The 19,537-nt window shown below is 29.2% G+C and overlaps 1 protein-coding gene across 8 annotated transcripts in view; it reads right to left on the reverse strand.

Annotated features, from left to right (window-relative positions):
* Positions 1 to 2,400: 2,400 nt before the first annotated feature.
* The window catches only part of LOC129908511 (sodium- and chloride-dependent neutral and basic amino acid transporter B(0+)), a 53,199-nt gene continuing 36,062 nt past the window's right edge, over positions 2,401 to 19,537 (reverse strand). For all 8 annotated transcript variants that reach the window (XM_055985063.1, XM_055985069.1, XM_055985065.1 and 5 more), the window contains 4 exons: positions 4,899 to 5,130; positions 4,662 to 4,807; positions 4,458 to 4,594; positions 2,401 to 4,402 (listed from right to left, as the gene is read on the reverse strand). In XM_055985063.1, the coding sequence (XP_055841038.1) occupies positions 2,728 to 4,402; positions 4,458 to 4,594; positions 4,662 to 4,807; positions 4,899 to 5,130 (2,190 nt within the window). In that variant the 3' untranslated portion in view covers positions 2,401 to 2,727. The remainder of the gene's footprint in view (positions 4,403 to 4,457; positions 4,595 to 4,661; positions 4,808 to 4,898; positions 5,131 to 19,537) is intronic.

Below are 19,537 nucleotides of genomic sequence, written 5' to 3' on the forward strand. Positions count from 1 at the left end.
TAAATTTTTTATTTCATTGAATTTGCATATTTCCAATTATTTTCTTTTAATTTTTATGCTTATATATTGTGAAACAGAAACACGATCAAACCTTTGCAGACCAAAAATGTAAGTGGTATAAGTCACTTTGCATTCTTTAGAAAAAAAAAAAACAATTTTTTCAATCAAAAACAAAAATTTAACGGTTTTTTGTTTAAATATTAAAATTGACAAACTAACACATATTTTAACAAAACAGAAAAACGAACAAATTTATAATTTACGTTCCATTGCGATAACGAGTCGTAACAACTCAATTTTTTTTAAACTAAAAGGCATTCCTTAAAGTATGCAATATTAAGTATCTTTAGATTTGGCTTCATAACAGTTGTAACATTGTTTCAGTTTTTTTTTAAACGGTTAAAAATTGAAAACGATTGTTTACATTTGCGATAACCTTTTTGATTTAAATTCTCTAATTGCAAGTATTAAAGGCGTCATGCTGGTCATCCACTTATACCTTTAAAAAAGTGTGCTACTTTTATAATTTTAAATTATTATTATTTTTTTTGTAAGAATTATTACTGCAAACGTGTTTCAGCCTCGGTTCCGGAATTTAACTCTCCGATTTCGGCGGATTTTTTTTTTTTTAATTTAAATTTCTTCTCACTGATGAATAGTCTATAAATGTATATAAACTTAAATTGTTGTCCAAGCAGAATCTAATGTTTCTCGACTTATTCAGGGCTCAGAATAAAGCAGACTTTTTGTGAGAGAAAAAAACTTTGATTACTCAAATCTTGAAATGTTACTCAACACATTCATCTTCTAAGTGCTTTAATTGTTTTTATAATTTACCAAATGAAAAAAATCTATAACAGGGAATTGTCAGTAAGATTAAAACATTAACAAATCATATCTTTGTTTCATCTGGTACATATTTTTCAAGAAAACCACTTTATTTTATTATAATAGGTATACAATAGACATAAATCAGTTTTATCAATATATCATCAACTAAAATCTGTATATTTCTCTCCACTAAGGGCGTGTGAAAGTATGGCCACTTGAGCTGTTCGTAATGTGTAGAAAAGGAAAGCATTTATTTAAATTAAAGATGATGATTACGAGAAAATCTTTAAAAAAAATGCTAGATTATAATACAATTTTACTCATATAAGTATTTGACTTACTATTTGATTCTTAATTCTTTGCCGCCGGGCACAAAGGGGTTAAGTAGTAAGTGATAATTTGTCAGCAGAAAATGAATCTCAAGTTTGAGTAATGTCTGAAAATCAATGAGCCTGATCCGTTAACTTTTATAGGAAAGAGTTCCTCTAAATTAAAGTTTCTGATATCAAATTAAAGAGAATAAAGAGCTTATTTATATTTGATTATTTGTTTCAATTTTATTGATTTATTTGATTTTATATTTTGTTCCCTAACCCTACACTCAAAATTTTCACGAAAATCAAGTCTTACATGTCAACTCAATTTATTTGATTATTTGGAAAACAAAATTGCGTCATATCATTCTTAGGTGATTTTTTATTTCTAAATAATTAGTATACATAATTATAGAGAAGCTTTGTGTCAATATTATTCATTTTTAATTTATTTTGAAATTTTATTTCAAAGATTCGATTAAGAAAACGTTCATGTAAGAGTCAGTCTTATTTATATAACTTTTCCAGAAAAAAAAAAAATGAACGATACCATTAAGTAAGTAAATCTTAACTATCTTCTCACTTGGTCACTTTCGAGAACGTCAACAAGTGATCTTAGCCAAAAAATATCACTCCAACGGGGTGGTAAGACTATCTCGTCAAAATTCTTTGAAAAAACTCTCTATTATGCATTATGTCAGGTTTTTATATCCAAATATTAGAACTTTAGTAATAAGGTGTTCAATTATTTTTTTTTAGAAACAAATCTCTATAGCCCATCACGTATTTGGATGTCTTGATTATCAACGAACAATGGCATACTAGGGCGTATACGTAACTTTTTTTCTATAAAAAAAAAAAATAGATCTAACTTGAACCTTTGCATTGTAATCAAAAACCATTTCGACTTTCATTAAACTCTAAAATTATATTTCTTACAACCATACGGTTGCTTACACCACCATTCGTATAAATAATTTGACCAAAATAAGTTCTTAGAGCTTCAGAATTTACTTGAGATTTTATTTTTATAAAATAAAATGTCCTTTTTAAAATTATATTTTTCGATAACTGCCTGAATTATATTGACTACCTTATTTATTTTTCAAGACCATGTCCATTTTAAAAACTTTCCAAGCTCCATTTTTCCAATTGCAACATTCTTCAAAAAAAAAAAAAAATACATCATTCGATTGAGTGTAATTTTATTTTCCATTTTTTTTTAAATTCTTGTTTTAGAGATTTTAATTAATTAACAATATTTACAAAAAATTTTACTTATAAATTAAACAGAACTTTCTATTTAGATAATAAACATAAATAATAAAGTGATAAAGTCATCATTTTTATTTTTATACTCTGGTTGCCTTCTTAACATAATTTTTTTTTATTTAATTTTATTTTTATGCTTAAAAATTTATATAATTTATTTACAAAAATAGTGTGAAAATCAAACCAGTGTTGATAAAGTGTGTGTCGCTATTTATAATAATATTAATAATTATTTCTTTTAAAGGCATTTGTGCCTTCAAATTGAATGATAAGTCTTTTACAAAAACAAAACTATGTTGCGCTGACGACATCACAATTCAGTGGAGTACTCTTCGGCATTTACGGAGAACTTTCGCCAGCAAATATGATCTCCGGCGGCCACCTCACCCAAACTTGCCACTGGAACTTGACCATTCGATTGAACCGGATGTCTATTCACACTATTCGTTCGATGTGGAATACTATAAGTTTGATTGAGATTCCTTCCCATTGGATTGCGTGTTCCGTAAGTTATTGACTCCTTCGAAGGTGTTATCTCAATTCTTGTCGAATGATTATTTCCTTCTCCATTCGATAGTCTTCGAATGTAAACGACTTCTTTATGTCGATCAGCTGGATTTGTATTATGCTGAGGAAGTCTTCGGTCATTTGGTGTTGTTGGGACGGGTTGTCTCGATCGGTTTGAATATCGCATTCCTTTGCCATCATTCCCTTGGAATGCTGTAAATTGTTGATTAATACCAGAATACTTATCCACGCTGATATCTTCTTCGATTGCTGAATCACCAAATACCGAACCACTATAGTTTGGCGAACTATTTCCCGGTGTTGATGATTTCCAATTATTTGTACCATATTTTGAAGTCGAATATTGACCTTTTTTTATGGAATGTGTGTAATCTCGAGTACCTCGACGACGAAGTGTAAAATCTTTTCGTCCAGTATCTTGACAAACAGATCGCCATTGTTTCCAGGCATGTCTGGCTAAAGGATCAGCAGGTCCCCATTCTTTGGCAGGTTTTGCTGCTTCACAAATCATTCCAAAGAAATTGTAATCCACCTGTTTGAAGATTTCCACACAGGCTATGATCAAAATGACTCCAATGACAAAGAGAATTGGAGCCCATCGAGGCATGTAGGCGTTGAGAAGATCACCTTCATCATCATCAGCACACCACCAAACTAAGACTCCGGTCAAAAAAGCTGGTCCCAAACACCAAAGGTATACCCAGCCTTTAAAGATCGGTCTACCGATCGAGAACTCAAGATCAGTGTAGATATTTTTAGCCCCATAGATCCAGGTAGTGGCTATAAGATCGAAGATCAGTGCAGTGATCACTAAAGTTCCCACAATTCTGGTATCAAGGACACGAGGAATGATGAACTTCGGGGCTGCCAAAGCTATAACAGCTGCAACGAACCCAATTAAACTTATGACATAGTTTGGATGGCGAGGAACCAAACGAGTTGAGGTGTAAATTGCCACAGTTATCGAGACAATTGCTGAGATTACAATCAATGAATAGATGAGGCATGGAATTAATTTGGCCAATAATCCAGTTGGTTCATTCAACACTCGATCGTAGATAGCTGTCAAAGGTTTTAAGGCCTCAAGATTGCTCAAACTTCTTGAGGCTAAATTATCAAATTGAACCATAAAGAGTGTCACTGATATCGCATTGACCAGAAGATTGAAGCAGAGGTACACCACTGACGTACGAACTGCATCACCTTTGTAGAGAAATTTTCCAGTTACTACGGGAAGAGCTCCAAAGCCGATATTGGTAGCATAAATAACTTGAACGAGGGCATTAAACCATATTGAACTGTCTAAAAGAAGTGTTTCTTTAAATGGCCAAAGTTCAGGAAAGTATTGTCTTTCGAGAGAAGTATGAACTTCCCACGAAGTCAGTGAGCAGAGTAAAGCGAAGCCAATAAGTCCAAAGAAAAATGATATACGTCGATAAACTTTGGCATTATGAGTGCTGAAAAAATCCAAATTTTAGTAAAAATTTTGAAGATTATTTTGAAAAAACTTACCAAAACATAACAGTCATCCAAATAAATATTAAACCTATTGCTAAAAGTCCAAAATAAAGTGGGTTTTCCCAAAATGGTGTTAGAAAAGTCTTTTGTATACACTCAACGCCATTATTGCCAACTACTTTATATCCATTCTAAAAAGAGAAACAGTTTAAATTAAAAAGTTTATAAGAAGCTATAAAGGGTTTTTTTTAAACTTACTAAAGCTAATTTTATATCTCCAACACATTCATTGAATGGCAATAATTTGGTTAGAAACATTCCAATATAAGCTACAGAAATTACAGCTTGTAGTGAAATCCATATTGATGCTAACCATGATGCAAATCTGCTGACTATACATGCTCCTGTAAAAAAAGAAAATTGAAATTATTAGATGTTTAGTGTGAAATTGGTTTGTAAGTTCGTTTAAACTCAAGTTGTGTATATTTTTTGTACCTTTAAAAATAGGTGATGATCTCCATGTGTGCGCTGCTCCTTGTCCCAAAAACTGACCAATTGATATTTCCAATAATATTGTTGGAAGGCCGACTAGAAAAAGTAGTACTAAATATGGTATTAAATATGCTGAACCATAACGATCCAGCTCGCGTGGAAATCGGACAATATTGGCATAGGAAACGTTGAGGCAGATGCATAATACAAGACCGCGAAATACCGAACATTTTGTCTGAAAAAAAAAAGAAACACAACATTAATTAAAATATAAATTAAAAAAAAAAAAACTATGAATTATCTCTGAATCGGATTAATGGTTCGATTTTGATGATTTTTTTTAACTTGATTCGATTCAAAACTTTTATCATCTTAAAGTAGATTGTGAAATTTTTTCAAAAACTGATTTCATGTGGATAACAAATTATTTTAGAAAAACGACAAAACACTTTTTTTTTTAAAGTAATTTTAAGCTTTATCAATTAATTACACGGTGTTACAAAAATGAGGTTTTAAAATATACGCGGGCGGAGACCTATCAGGTTTTGTAGAGCTAGTCGCACTGAATACGAAACGGTATTTGAAAATCCCCTAACACCCCCAAAATCTGGAGTTACGGGCAAAAAACGGTTTTTTGGACCTTCACCCATTGAAAAAATTCTAGCTTCGACAATATTTTACCCATTTTCGATTTTTTTACAGTTTCTGATAGAAGATAAATATACCTTTTAAACAATGTATAAAACATGTAACTCGGTTAAACCACTTAGAATTTATAAGATGTCAAAGTTCAATAATTCAATTTTTTTTGTCATTTGCCCAACTTCGGCATCAATTTAAAGTATATGTTTTCAAAACAACATGCTATTTAAAAAATATATTCTAAAACTATATCTATTTCCCAATTGATCGAGGTATTTTTTATGAAAATCACTTCAAAATTGGCTTAGAAAAAAAAATTTTTCGATTTCAACCCAGATACAGAAATTCGAACTTTTAGGTATAGAACAAAAATGTTGTTTCGGCACGTAGTAGGATAAGTTGGGCGCCAGGATTTGATGAAGGGTTTTTGTAGAGGAGCTCAGTACAAACATTTTTTTTCTTTAGGAGGGGGGTCTATCTCCCCCCGTTTAGGTGGGAGGGGCATTTTTCTAAAAAAAATTATCAAAATAAAAAAAAAATATTAAAAAACAACGGCAACACTTACAGTAATAAATGATACCATTTCCAAAAGGCAAAATTGTGCATTTGATTCTAATTTTTAAATCAATATAATATTACCAATATACTTTAAATTTAATTGATTAAATTGATAAAAGTTGGGCAAATGACAAAAAAAATTGAATTTTTGAACTTTGACATCTTATAAATTCTAAGTGGTTTAACCGAGTTACATGTTTTATACATTGTTAAAAAGGTATATTTATCTTCTATCAGAAACTGTAAAAAAATCGAAAATGGGTAAAAATTGTCGAAGCTAGAATTTTTTCAATGGGTGAAGGTCCAAAAAACCGTTTTTTGCCCGTAACTCCAGATTTTGGGGGTGTTAGGGGATTTTCAAATACCGTTTCGTATTCGGTGCGACTAGCTCTACAAAACCTGATAGGTCTCCGCCCGCGTATATTTTGAGTGTTACACCGTGTTATTTATCACTAATTCCATTCGCATAGAGATTTTCTACAAATTCCAAAAAATCCATCAAAAAATGAGTTCGTAATGAAAAACTTCATACAAAATAGTGATAGAATTTTGTGATTGCTTTTCGGGATTTTTAGAAAATTTCCGATACAAATGCTGCAGAAAGTTGCCAGATCTAAATTTTGAATTTCATAACATAACGGTTTATTCGAAAGTCTATCTTCAGAATTGAAGAAGTTAAAAAAAAAAAAAAACACCCTTTGCAGAGCAACTATCAAATTTGGGTTATCGGGGCATTCTGAAAAGCAGATGATAACACCATTTTTGAGATAAGGTTTTTCATTGTAGCACAAAAACTATTATTTAAATTGGTAACCCGAAAGATAATGAATGAAAGATTTTTTTTGACACAAACAAATGTTTAGTTTACATTACTTTTAATTGATAATTTTTATTTACAAACCCATAGTATATTTTTGTGAATCTTCTTGAAAAAATATTTGTTTACTTATAAACCGAGAGCCCAAAATGTGAGTACGCAGTTTTGTAGCTAATTTGGAGATAGATATGTTTTTTGTGTTTGTTTTATATTAGGGTTTGTCTATTTCGATAATATTTGTATGCTGAAAATTTCCCAATTGATATATTCATTCACTCTAAATTGATAAATTCAATAATATGTATATGTTTACTTCCCTAACACTGGTGTTTTCTGTATTTTTTTTTTTTAATGTTTGTTACCTCATAACTTTGGACTGAGTGAATCAATTTTGATAATTCTTTTTGTATTGGAAAGCTGGTAGTGAGGTTCTGGTCATAAAAACTATTAGAAAAACCATAAAACCCAGTTTTGATCTATGGAAGTCGGTTTTGTTTTTTGATAAAAATTATTATTGGAAAATATTAAAAAAAGGAAATTCGGGACAACGATTGAATATCGTTTTCTTTTAAGAAATGAGCAATCCAAATAACTTAAAAATTATTTCTACTGTATTCATAAGAAAAACATTTTTAAAAAATGCATTCTAATTTTTTAAAATCTCAAAAAAAAATTAAAAAAAAAAAACAAACAAAAAACAAACAATTTTGTCGTACAAACAATTTATTTGTTTTTTTTTTTTGTATTCATATTTTTCTTATAAGATACTAAAATGCATTTTTTTCAAAAATTTAAGACTTATTTAATCTAATTTATTATTCAGTTTGGAAAACTTACAAAAACAATTTGGTAAAAAATTTGCGCGAGAGGAAAAAAAAAAACAAAAAGAGGAAAAAAAGACTATTGTAGTCAAGGCTTAAATTATATGGCGAATTAAAAAAGAGTGGACACAAAAGGCACGCAAGCTTATAACGAAATTTTTTAAAACTTAATGAAAGCATTGTTACTTTTTTGGTTTTTGTAGCACCGAAGCCTGAAAGACATGATACTGTTAAAATTTTTAATTTTTATATTATTTTGAATCATGCCTCTAAGTTTTGAAAAGTAAAAGTAAAAAAAACGAATTACAATTTTGTACACAATTTTTCAGTTACTTTAAAATTACTGCTCAACAATTATTTTCAAAAGAAATTCAAAATCGTTTTTCCAAGCACATTTAAACTATTTTTTTTACATATTTGCTAAAAGTGTTGATCAATAGTTAATATTTTAATATTGAAATTAAAACTGAAGTGATAAATTTAAAAAAAAATGTTTTTACACACATTTATATTTATGGCGTTAACCGTTTGCAGCTCAATAGCATCTAAGAGTTTTTTTTTTGCATGTTATCTACTACGCAGAATTATTTTTGTATTCTTAATCTGATTCCGAAAGCAGAAATAATCTTGAAAGGAAAGTTTGTCTTAATTTTCGAAATCGAGTGCGTTACAAAATATTGGAATGATTGGTATGATTTTTACATTTTTTTTTTTTTTTTTTTTACTAAAAAAACTTCGTGTTATGGCTTTCAACAAATCAAATCAAAATCCAAATCAAAATTTCACTGGCAAGTGAAAAACTTAGTATCCAATCTTAATGATATAAAATACATATTTTTTTACTTGCTCAATAGGGCAAGTATTGGTTTCGTGTCAAAAAAAAAATTTAAAATTTAATTAGATTTAAATCAAAACTAACAATACGATGATGGAGAAGTCCGAAAAAGTCATGACGTCCGTCGGTCTGTGCGTCGGTGCGTCGTCACAAAAAGCTGTACATGAAGCTGCAGCCTAAACGGGTAGACGGATTTTCTTGAAATTTCGGATTTTCTTGAAATTTGGTACAGGGGATTTTTTCGTAATTTCCAAGGTTGTTTTTTTTTTTTGTTATTTAAAATTGCGATTTTCTCGAAAACTGCTCAAACGATTTTGATTAAATTTGACACACGTAATACTGTACGTTAATCTAACAAAACTGCATTTTTAGTTTTTCTCAAAAAATACGGATAGTGAAAATATGATAACAATTTTTTTTTTATTTCTGATGTCGGCTCTTCCCGTACATCGTTAATGAGTTATAGCAATTTTTTCGAAAATGACTCTTATAATTTTGATTAATTTTAACACACGTAATATTGTACGTAAATCTAGCATAATTGCGTTTTATGTTTTTCTCAAAAAATGCGGGTAGCGGAAATATGGCATTAGAAATTATAATAAACAAAATTACATAGGTATTTTTGCATTTCTTATGAAATTCCTTAAAAAATTAAATTATAACTAATTCAAAATATTTTTCCAAAGAAGCTTTGACATAAAAGTTACTTTTATCATAAGAGCAAGTAGGGTAGAAGGGGGAGGATTTGCCAGGATTTAGGAAAATTGATATAACGCAAAGTTTTTACGTTTCTTTTAATTTTTTTATATCTGATATTATTATTGACTTTATCATCTTCACTTAAATATTTTTTTCATCTTGATATATTAATTATTTATATTTTTAATAATTTATTCAAAAAAACGAAAAGTGATGTGGCAAAGCCTCCCCAGGTGGGAGGCTTTGCCGCGGGGGTGGGGAGGGATTGCCAGTAACCTAAATATCAAAGTTAATACAAATAAAACCAATAATCATAAACAAAACTTCTTTTTAGCTGAAAGTATGAAGAAGGTATTGATTTTTAAGGATTCTGTCATCCTCTTTTGAGGAAGCTTGCTTCTGGCAAATATACCCCATGGGGTACATTTGCCAGAGCAAAACCTACCCAAAAAAAATGGCAAATGCACCCCACAAGCTAATCTTTCAAAAATTCACGTATAACTTTTTTATAAGTTAAACAATAAAAAAAATCACTTCTACACAGCATAGTACACATAATTTTTAAAAGATATTTGTATAAAAAAGTAATTTAACAAGACAAATATTAAAAATTTACGACGATTATGTGCCTTCATATTTTGGTTTTCAACATTAAAAAACTAAAAAAAAAAACACAAGCGTCTAATTCATTTCGTGTCCAGCCAAAAGCTGTCAAACTTTGTGGAAAGTTTTCAATCATAAATGTGCAACAGAAAATGATTTTTCGGTATTTAATATTCTGTTGGTTTGGAAAAAAACCTGGACTGGCAAAGGCACCCCACTGGCAAATGCTCCCCCTTCTACCCTACGTGCGACCCCAGTCGTGCATTTTATTTTAATTCATTTTTTCCCTATTTGTGACTCCTGATTTGGATTAAAACAATAACTACGGAAAAATATATTTTTGAGATTACACATTAAGGGCCAATTTTTCAATAGTCAGTTAAACAGTCAGTTAGTACTTATACCCCGGATAGGGAAAAAATCAATTTTTCAACAGTCGGATATAGCTTATTCCTTTAATAAAACATTTAATAGAGAAATAAAGCTATCTGCTTCTTTCAGAGACAAATAAAATTTAGTCTAAAGGAATAATCTGAACAAAAATGTTGTGCCAATTGTCAAAGCTGTTTTTAAGAAAATATTGATAAAATGGATTTCTTTGATATTATAAATTATAAAGATGCTATTTTTTCACAAACCAGATTAGTTGAACAAAATAAAAAAATAATTAGACAAATCTGGTCACTCTATTTATTTGTATCTATTTTGATAAACAATAAATTCATTGATACCTACTACCCCAATTGCATTATTAAAGCTTAATTAAATAGCTAACCAACCAAATTCATTATCAAATCTCTTTATAATATAGTCCAAATTAGTAATACCTATCAAGGTTGACAATCGCATCGAACAAGTCACAAAAACCAAACCAAAAAAAAAAAAAAAAAAAACATCAAAAACAAGTTCTGCATTTACACATTTTCTTGTATTCATACTTGATTGAACATAAAACAATGGTAATTTGAAAAGAAATAAATAAATAAATAACCCACCTACAAAAAAAAAAAAACACTCTACGTCACAAAACACCTTTTAAGTTACATTTTTTTATACCTCCGTGACTGTTTGGTCGTCGGTCAATAGATCCCACACAAATCATGTTTAAATAAATTATTATCTATTTATCTCTACTTTTTTTCTTTTGTTATGATTAAAAAAAAAAGACAACAAAAATACAATACCAAATACGTCACTCAGATTCATCTTAACAAAAGTCAACAATTAACATCTTTCTCTCTCCCTATCAAGATCAATATACGTAGATAAATCACTCTTTATCTTCAATTTTGTATTGAAAGTATGAAAGTAAAAGGAAAAATTATCTATGCAAAATATGCCATAACATTTTTATTTGTTTAAATAAATAGTTAAGATATATTTAAAACAACAATAAAAAAAACCGTGCGAAGAAAGCGAAACATATCGATCGGAAACAACAGACAAAAAAAAAAGAATAACTTCATTAATCACCTTACAACAAAGCGCCAACACATCATATTAAACTGTTTTTTTTTTTTTTTTTTTTTTTTTTTTAATACTTTTTTAAACCGCTACAATTATAGGGTATTTGCATATGCATAGGTATATTTCATTTTTATGTTATTTTCTTTTCTATGGTATCTTCCATAAACTCATAATGCAGATTGCAAAAATATAAATAACACAAAAGTAACACAAAAGTAACAAACACAATTTTTGTACCTATAAAGTTCGACAAACTCAAAAAACTAATGACTTCATCAATCGTTTTCAAGTCAACGAACACTGAATAACATCATTCATCATCACTTCACTAAAAAACAAAACAAAATTGGAAGACACCATTCTTAGAAAAGAAGAACACAAAAACAAAAAAAAATAAATGAAGAAGAATCTTCACTTTAAAAGGTGCGATAGATACTTACTTTTCCATAGTATCTAAATGGCACATCCTCGTGAACGACATATAGATAATCCGCTAGATACTTTGCTGTCGGTATCTCCATCTTGGGGCAGATCTTGCAACGCTTATATGGATAGCAGAACTTTTCATTTTCTTGCATTTATAAGTCAGTTTGTTTTTGAGAGGGATCTTACAGATACAAAAGTTTGACACAAGGCAATCTTAACAAAAGGTTCCAAATTTTATTACAAACCGACCGAATCGATTGTTGTTAATCGACAACAGAAAATAAAGTTGTACAGAGCTCACATAATGTTTCAAGATGTGTCAAGCTCTGAAAGGAAAGTCTTATGTTTTTTGCGACCGACTTCACCAAAAAGAACGAACTAACAAACAACAAATTTTGGAGACGCCCCAATAACTACTTAAAACTTTTGAATACATTCACATTTGTATGAGAAAGGAATTTCTAATTTTGAACTTTTTGCACGTCTTGCAATTTGAAGAAATCATTTTTTGGTTTTGTCATAATAAAAAATTCTACCGGAAATTTAGGGGACAAATAAATATAATTAACGGTAACCCACTCATTTGGGGGCAAAACTTAATTTGTCAGCAAAAAATTGACATAACAACCAACGACGACGACGAAGCGAAGAACGATACGACAATGAAGTTAACACTTTTTGGCCACTGGCTTACACTCAAAAGTACTCAAAATATGTCTCAAAGCTTTGCTGACTTAGTTTTGTTTGATTTTGTGATTGCGACGAAATTCGTTAATCAACCAAATTCACCAAAAAACCCCTTTAAGCCATATGCAAGTTGCGATCGATAGATTTAAGACTCAACTTTACGACTCAAACTGCGGTTTTGTGTGACAAAATAAACTTAATGTAGGTACAAAATATATAAATAAAAAAAAAAGTATCTATACAAAAAGCGAGGAAACTTCACTTATGGCAAGCGGTCTTATTAATGCAAAACGAAAGACTAAACCTGCCTACGAAATATTCGTATCTAAAATCCATGCTTGGAGATAGATTTGAAGTACCTAAGTGTTCCCCGAATGCTGATGGATGGTTGGTTGGTTGGTGAACGTGAATATGGGTGGGAAACACTGGTGTTGGGAAGTATTACTACTCTAGTACAACTTGTTGTTGCATTTATTTATTTTTTCTGTTTTTTTTGGTTACGTTTGAGTGAATTCCTTTATAGTTTCCCTGAATCTTCATCATAATAATAATAAATAAGTTGAGAAAGACCATAGCACAAAGACATCAAAACTTCTTTCTTTCTTTTTTTTTTTGTTTTTGTATTCTTTTTTTAATTTCAAGCGGGGGTGCTGAGAGATTGTTTTCTTTCATTAAAGTCCCGAGATGTTCTATTTAATTTTTATTTTTATTTCATTAAAAAAAAACTCAAGGTGCAACAGAGTAATAAAATAATTATATACAGTTTTGGAATAGACAGCGGAGAATTATGATAAAACGATAAAAAAAAGAAATGATAATTTTATGTTCTGGATTCTTTTTGAGTTTTCTTTTTTCTTTTATTTTATTTTTTATTTTTGTTTACGGGGGAGTTCCGCTTTAGAGAACTTTCAACTTTTTGTTAGCCGTGAATGCATTTTGGTTTATTATAATGCATTTTATCATTTAGATTTTTTTTATTATGATGGAATAGTTTTTTTTTAGAAATTAATTTTGTATGAAACAGAGGCAATTTAGAATATATTTTTCATCATGGTTATAAGCTTAATGTTATAGACCAGTAACCTCATAATTTAGGAGATGCATTAAATCGGGAAGTGATTTATTGGTGAGATTTTTGATAATTTTAATCAAATGGGTAGTAAAAATTTGTGACCTCTGAATGAAGCACGGAGCAATGTTAAAATTTTTTTAAAAAATTTGTTAGAATCTAAAATTTCGTTTGTGATTTTGGAGTTTTAAGACTAATTTTTTAAAAAATATATGTAAAACAATCTCTAAGTCAATAGAATTATTAGCTTCGTACATTTTCGTGCACTAAATCGGGAAGTGATTTATTGGTGAGTTTTTGATAATTTTAATCAAATGGGTAGTAAAAATTTGTGACCCCTGAATGAAGCACGGAGCAATGTTAAAATTTTTTTAAAAAATTTGTTAGAATCCAAAATTTCGTTTGTGATTTTGCAGTTTTAAGACTAATTTTTAAAAAATATATGTAAAATATTATTATTAGCTTCGTACATTTTAACCTTAAGACAAATTTTTGGTGCTAAGCAAATTCAAAAATATCAAACATTAGCATATTTTTTGAAAATAAAATATTTTGTTCAGTAAAATTGCTAAATATTTGAATTTAGAATATTTGATAAGTGCATGGAAAATAAGATGTGTACCAACTAAATTCAAAAATTTATTTCCAGAAAAACATTTTTAAGATTTTTTTTTCCTAAAGAAATATTTACAGTTTAGTATTTTGAACCACACAAAATTATTAGTTAAAGGTTTTTGTATTTGTATTAGGAACGTTTTCATTCCATTCAATGATTGATGAAATGAAATACTATTATAGAATATACCTAGTCCTTTTAATTCTCGGCAGTAAACAAAGTGGACTTCGAACGACCAACAAGAGCCGAATAATTTAATTTAACAAAGTAGGATATGAGTAACGATTAACAAATAACATGTGGCACACCCTCTTACAAAGGGAACAATGAAAACAAATTGTTCTCCGAAATAAGAAATAATTTTATTGTTCGATAGTAACAAAAAAAAATTCGAGCTAGTAAAAATAGTTGTATTTTGAAAAAAAAATTTGAAATAATAATAATTCTATGTTTGAAGACAGGTTTTTAAAAAAACACTTAGCCGAAGCCCCAATTTATTCACACTCTATTAAATTTAAAATCGCCATTTAAAACCGGAAATTTTAAAATTTGTATATGCGATTTGACATATTTTTCATTTTAAATTTAATGGAGATGAAGCAGTGATCAAATTGGTCCTTAATTAAAGTAACTTGATTTTACTTAAGTGTTGTGTAAGTGTTGCCGATCTGTTCAAATATTTTTTTTTTTTGAAATCAATTGGTAAGAAAAAAGCAGCTCTTAACTGTCTAAACAATCTTGAAAACTTTCTCTCATTCCCAGTATAGTGACAGTTTGCCTAATAAGACCGGCAATCTTTTGATATAATTTAATTTATGAAATTTAAACATATATTTAAAAGAAAATGTAGTTTGCGGTTATAAAACATCCTTAATTCAAAGTTGTTTCAATTTTGAAAAAAGCATCAATTTAAATATAAAAAACAACAAAATTGCAGCTACTGGGGATCGATCCTACAACTCCTGGGTCAGAAGGTGAACGTTTTACCAACGTGATATCTCACTGTTGGCAATTAGGGTGATAAAATGCAACAAAAGCTAAAGTCCGACAAAAATTTAAAATTTTATGTTAGTTTTTTCAACATTACTACATTTTACATTGCGTTTTTCCCTCAGTGTGGATGCTATTTTTAAAACAGTTATTTTTATTTTTTTAATCGTTATAATGGCAACTGCCATATCGCAGTTGTCTTTATTTCTGACATTCTCGTCAACTTAACAGATCTCAACAAAAAATTTTGAACGAAAGCATACCATTGTTTTAAAATTCTTATACCTATACAAAAAAATTTCACAAAAAAAAAATTTCTAAAATTCTTTAGTATACCTATAAGAAATGTAATGGCATATTTCATTTGGAGTTTAAAAGCATTTAAAAAGGTGTTATAGTGATTGTAAAAACAATCCCTAATCTATTTTTTTTTACTTGCTCTATAGGGCAAGTATTGGTTTCGTGTCGAAAAAAAAATTTAGGTTTTAATCAAAGCCAATATTACGATGATGGAGAACACCGAAAAAGTGGGTCTAGCAATTCCGTCCGTCCGTCTGTACATATTTACACAGCCTAAGCGGGTGGACGGATTTTTTTCAAATTCGGTACAGATGATTTTTATGGAATTTTGAGCGTTGGTTTTTTTTTGTTTTTTTTTATATCTCGCATACAAATTTTTCAATTTAAACCAAATATCTCGTCAACGGCTCTAACGATTTTGATTAAACTTTGCAAACGTAATATTCAAAGCGATTGCAATAAAACTGCATTTTTATTTTTTCAAAAAGAAGTCAAATAAAAATTTTTTTTTTCTTTTAACAAAATTTTTCCCTAAATGTCGGCTCTTTTTTTTATTTTATATAAAGGCAGTTTTTAAAATCTACAAGTAAACTAACATAAAAGTGCTTTGAACTGCAAGAGCAAGTAAGTGCGACCCCAGTCGTGCATTTTATTTAAATTATTTTTTTCTAAAATTAACTTATTCTTCTATAATTTTAAGCTATTATAATTCTATGCATTTTTGTAAAATAATTGTTTGTAAGATTTTAAGATTTGCATTAACGAAACTTTTTATTGCAACCAAAAATATCTTGCAGTAAAGAAAATGGTATTGCAAACAAAAAGTTTTAACATCCTAAGGAAAATGTTTAATGCAACCAAAAATAGTATTGCATTAAAACTAAAATGTTACTGCAAAACAAAATTTTCTTTTCAAATAAAAATATTTTATCAACACATTTTGCATTGAACTTTTTTTTTAACCCAGACATTTTTCTATTTGCAAATACAAAATTTTTTTATTTGCAATTCTAATTAATTCTAATAAATATTTTTTTTTGTAAATGCACTTTTTTTTAAATAATATTTATACTACTCTGGCTTAAACTTTTCTATAGATTCACGAGTTTTCAAGATTTTCAATCAAAGGATCCCTAAAAGATGTAGCAACAAACCATTGCACTCAACTGTTGTTGATGGGAAATATCTACAAAAAAAATCATAACATTTCTTAAGTCCACATCAGTTTCAGTATGACAGTAACTTCATATAGAAAAATATCACTTTGCACTTTCCGATTATACAACACACAAGAAACAAAGTGCGTAAAGCTCACTCGTGCTTAACGAAAGAAACAGTACATATAGTTATGGCTTTATATGTTTGTAATTTACAGACTTTTCTCACTTTCAAATCATAATATAGGTACTTTCTGTTGATTTATTTTTTCCTTTTTCATAATTCATACGAGTATACTACATACCTGTGTTTGCAACTTAAAAATTTAGGCGCATTATTGTATGATAGGTACATTGTAAATGTGATAGTCATTTTTGTTTTAAGCATTAATTCATACCAAATAAAAATATATATACGATTCATGAATGCTTAATGAGTTTCTTACACTATGCAAATAAAAATACAAAGCAATGAATATAGGTACGGTGCGGTGTTTGAGCAATCAAGCCCAGCTTAGGTTCTTTAATGACATTCATTATTTTATGACCTAATCCCAGATTCACAAACGTGGTGGTGGTATTCATCACCTTTTTCCTTGTCTTCAATCATATTATAAGCGGGCAAATACAAAATCACCTTGAGTTATGAAATTAAATATTTGAAGAACAACAACAAAAAATAGTAAATATAATCACCACAAGAAGAAAAATTCATAAATGTACATTAAGAGAAGACTTGTTAACATTTATTTTAATACGTGGAAGAACTTATTTAAATTCTTAACACAAATCAGTAGCTTGTTGTGGATTAAAAAACAAAAATTATTAAATTGAAATGTCAACCTAATTAAGATGGTTCAGTACGTTTCATTTTATTTTAATATGGTTACCTATAAAAACGTTAAGATTTCGAAGTAGACCTCATGAATCCCCCTTTCATTTAAAAACATTAAACAGAGCATTTCAACGATCTAAAACAACTATTCCAATTTATGAAAAGTACAGCGGTAATGGATGGAGCTTCACTTTACACAGCTATAGCTTTGAGAATTTAACGACGATGTGACATTAAAAGCACAAAAAAATACAAGATAAGACGGAAAATCTTCTTAATTTCTTGCATCTAAACAAAGCATCTTTAGCAATCAAATTTTTGGCCAAAAGAAGAGGATCTTTTTAAATTAAAGTGAACATCCCTTTATTTTAGTTTAATCTTTTTATTTTGATAAGAAAGTGCATACAATTAAAAAAAAACCTTCGCCCTTAGCTAAAGCACTTTAAATTTTTTTAAGAAGAAAATTCTTGTCAAAATTAAATGAAATTCACTTTGATTTTAACAGAGATTAAACAGATTCCATTTATTTTTATAAGAACATTTTTACAAACACTGAGGTAAACTCACGCTTAGTGGTTTACAGGATACTTCCCAAAAGAGCAATACAACTTGGACTGGAATGATTCCGCAATTTCCAAGAAGAGAAACTGCCTTTTTCTTTGTATTATTATAAGTTAAAAGTGGTTTTATGAATTTTCTCTAAAATAAATAACAGAATATTTCTAATATTTGTGCTTCCGGAACGCCATCCGTAAAGAAATCTTCTTAAAACGAAATTCGGACGAAAAGTCTGTGAGTGTGAGATGCTAATGGAAACCCTTTTGTCCCCAGCAGCCAGCATTCAACCTGGAGAAAACTCTGATCGGAACTCGCTAGAAGAACTTTTATATGTCTAACGAGCATTTTGAAGAATAAATCGATGGAAAAGCGTGTGGGATCCTTATGGAATATAAGGTCAAATTTGTAAGAAATTCGACGAGTATTAAAAAAAATATTTAATGCACACATCTTGCATTTAATTTTTTTTTTCAATGCAGAAAATTTTTTATTTGCAATAAAATTTTTTTCAATGCAAAATTATTTTATTTGCAATGATAATTTTATTTTCAATGCAAATTTTTTTCATTTGCAGTAATTTTTTTTTTTTTTTTAATGCAATAAATATTTTTTTTTTCAATGCAAATATTTTTCAGTTGCAATACAATTTTTTTTAATGTAAATATTTTTCAATTGCAACAAATATTTTTTTTTTTCAATACATTTTTTTTATTTGCAATAAATATTTTTTTTTTAAATTTCAAATGCATTTTTTTTTAAATTGATATTTTTAGAACCCTGCGCTTAATTGCTACCTGGACTGGACGAGATAGTAATATTGACAATAATTTTATCACAGTTTTTGCTTCCAGACTTGATATTTGTGTTTAAGACTCACTGTATGGAATTAAAATGTTTATGTTTTCCAATGAAATCGGGAATAAAGTCCAAAAAGATAAGCATTTTGTCTAAATTTACCCAGCGAACGTACGAAAACGGAACTTTATAATTCTACCCTATTCTTTCGAGAAGTATGATCTTAGTGAACTTGGCCTAGACTAGACGGCTAGAGGCAGCATGCCGAAAGAATCTCGAGAGGAGAAGCCTCTAGTCTAGAGAAGTCTGATGACATTGATAAAATTTGCATGTGTTGTTATTATCGAAAAATTAGTTTCCAGCGATTCTATTAACCAACTTTCGAAACACAAATGCAGTACCATGGCGCCTTTATTTGTCATTCTAATTTTTTTACTAAATGATTCCAAGACCTTTAAAGAATAATAAACAATGATTCTGACTTTATCTTCATCGAACATCTTCATAGCGTTTGATTTTGATTAATTTAGCTATCACACAAATTACTCAAAACTATGACAGACCACGCAAAACCCAGTCCCCCAGATGGTCAAAGTAAAAGAAAAAATCAATTTCTAAATATGCAAGCCATACATTGCATTTCTCAATATCTTCTATCCATATGAATAAAAAAAAAAAAATAATAATAAAAAGTAAACCAACACTTTCCAGGCTCCTTTCACCATAGTAATTGGAGAATCTTCTTTACACCTCGTCGCACAATG

The sequence above is a fragment of the Episyrphus balteatus genome, chromosome 2 (genome assembly GCF_945859705.1).
Source record: "Episyrphus balteatus chromosome 2, idEpiBalt1.1, whole genome shotgun sequence".
Lineage (NCBI taxonomy): Eukaryota > Metazoa > Arthropoda > Insecta > Diptera > Syrphidae > Episyrphus > Episyrphus balteatus.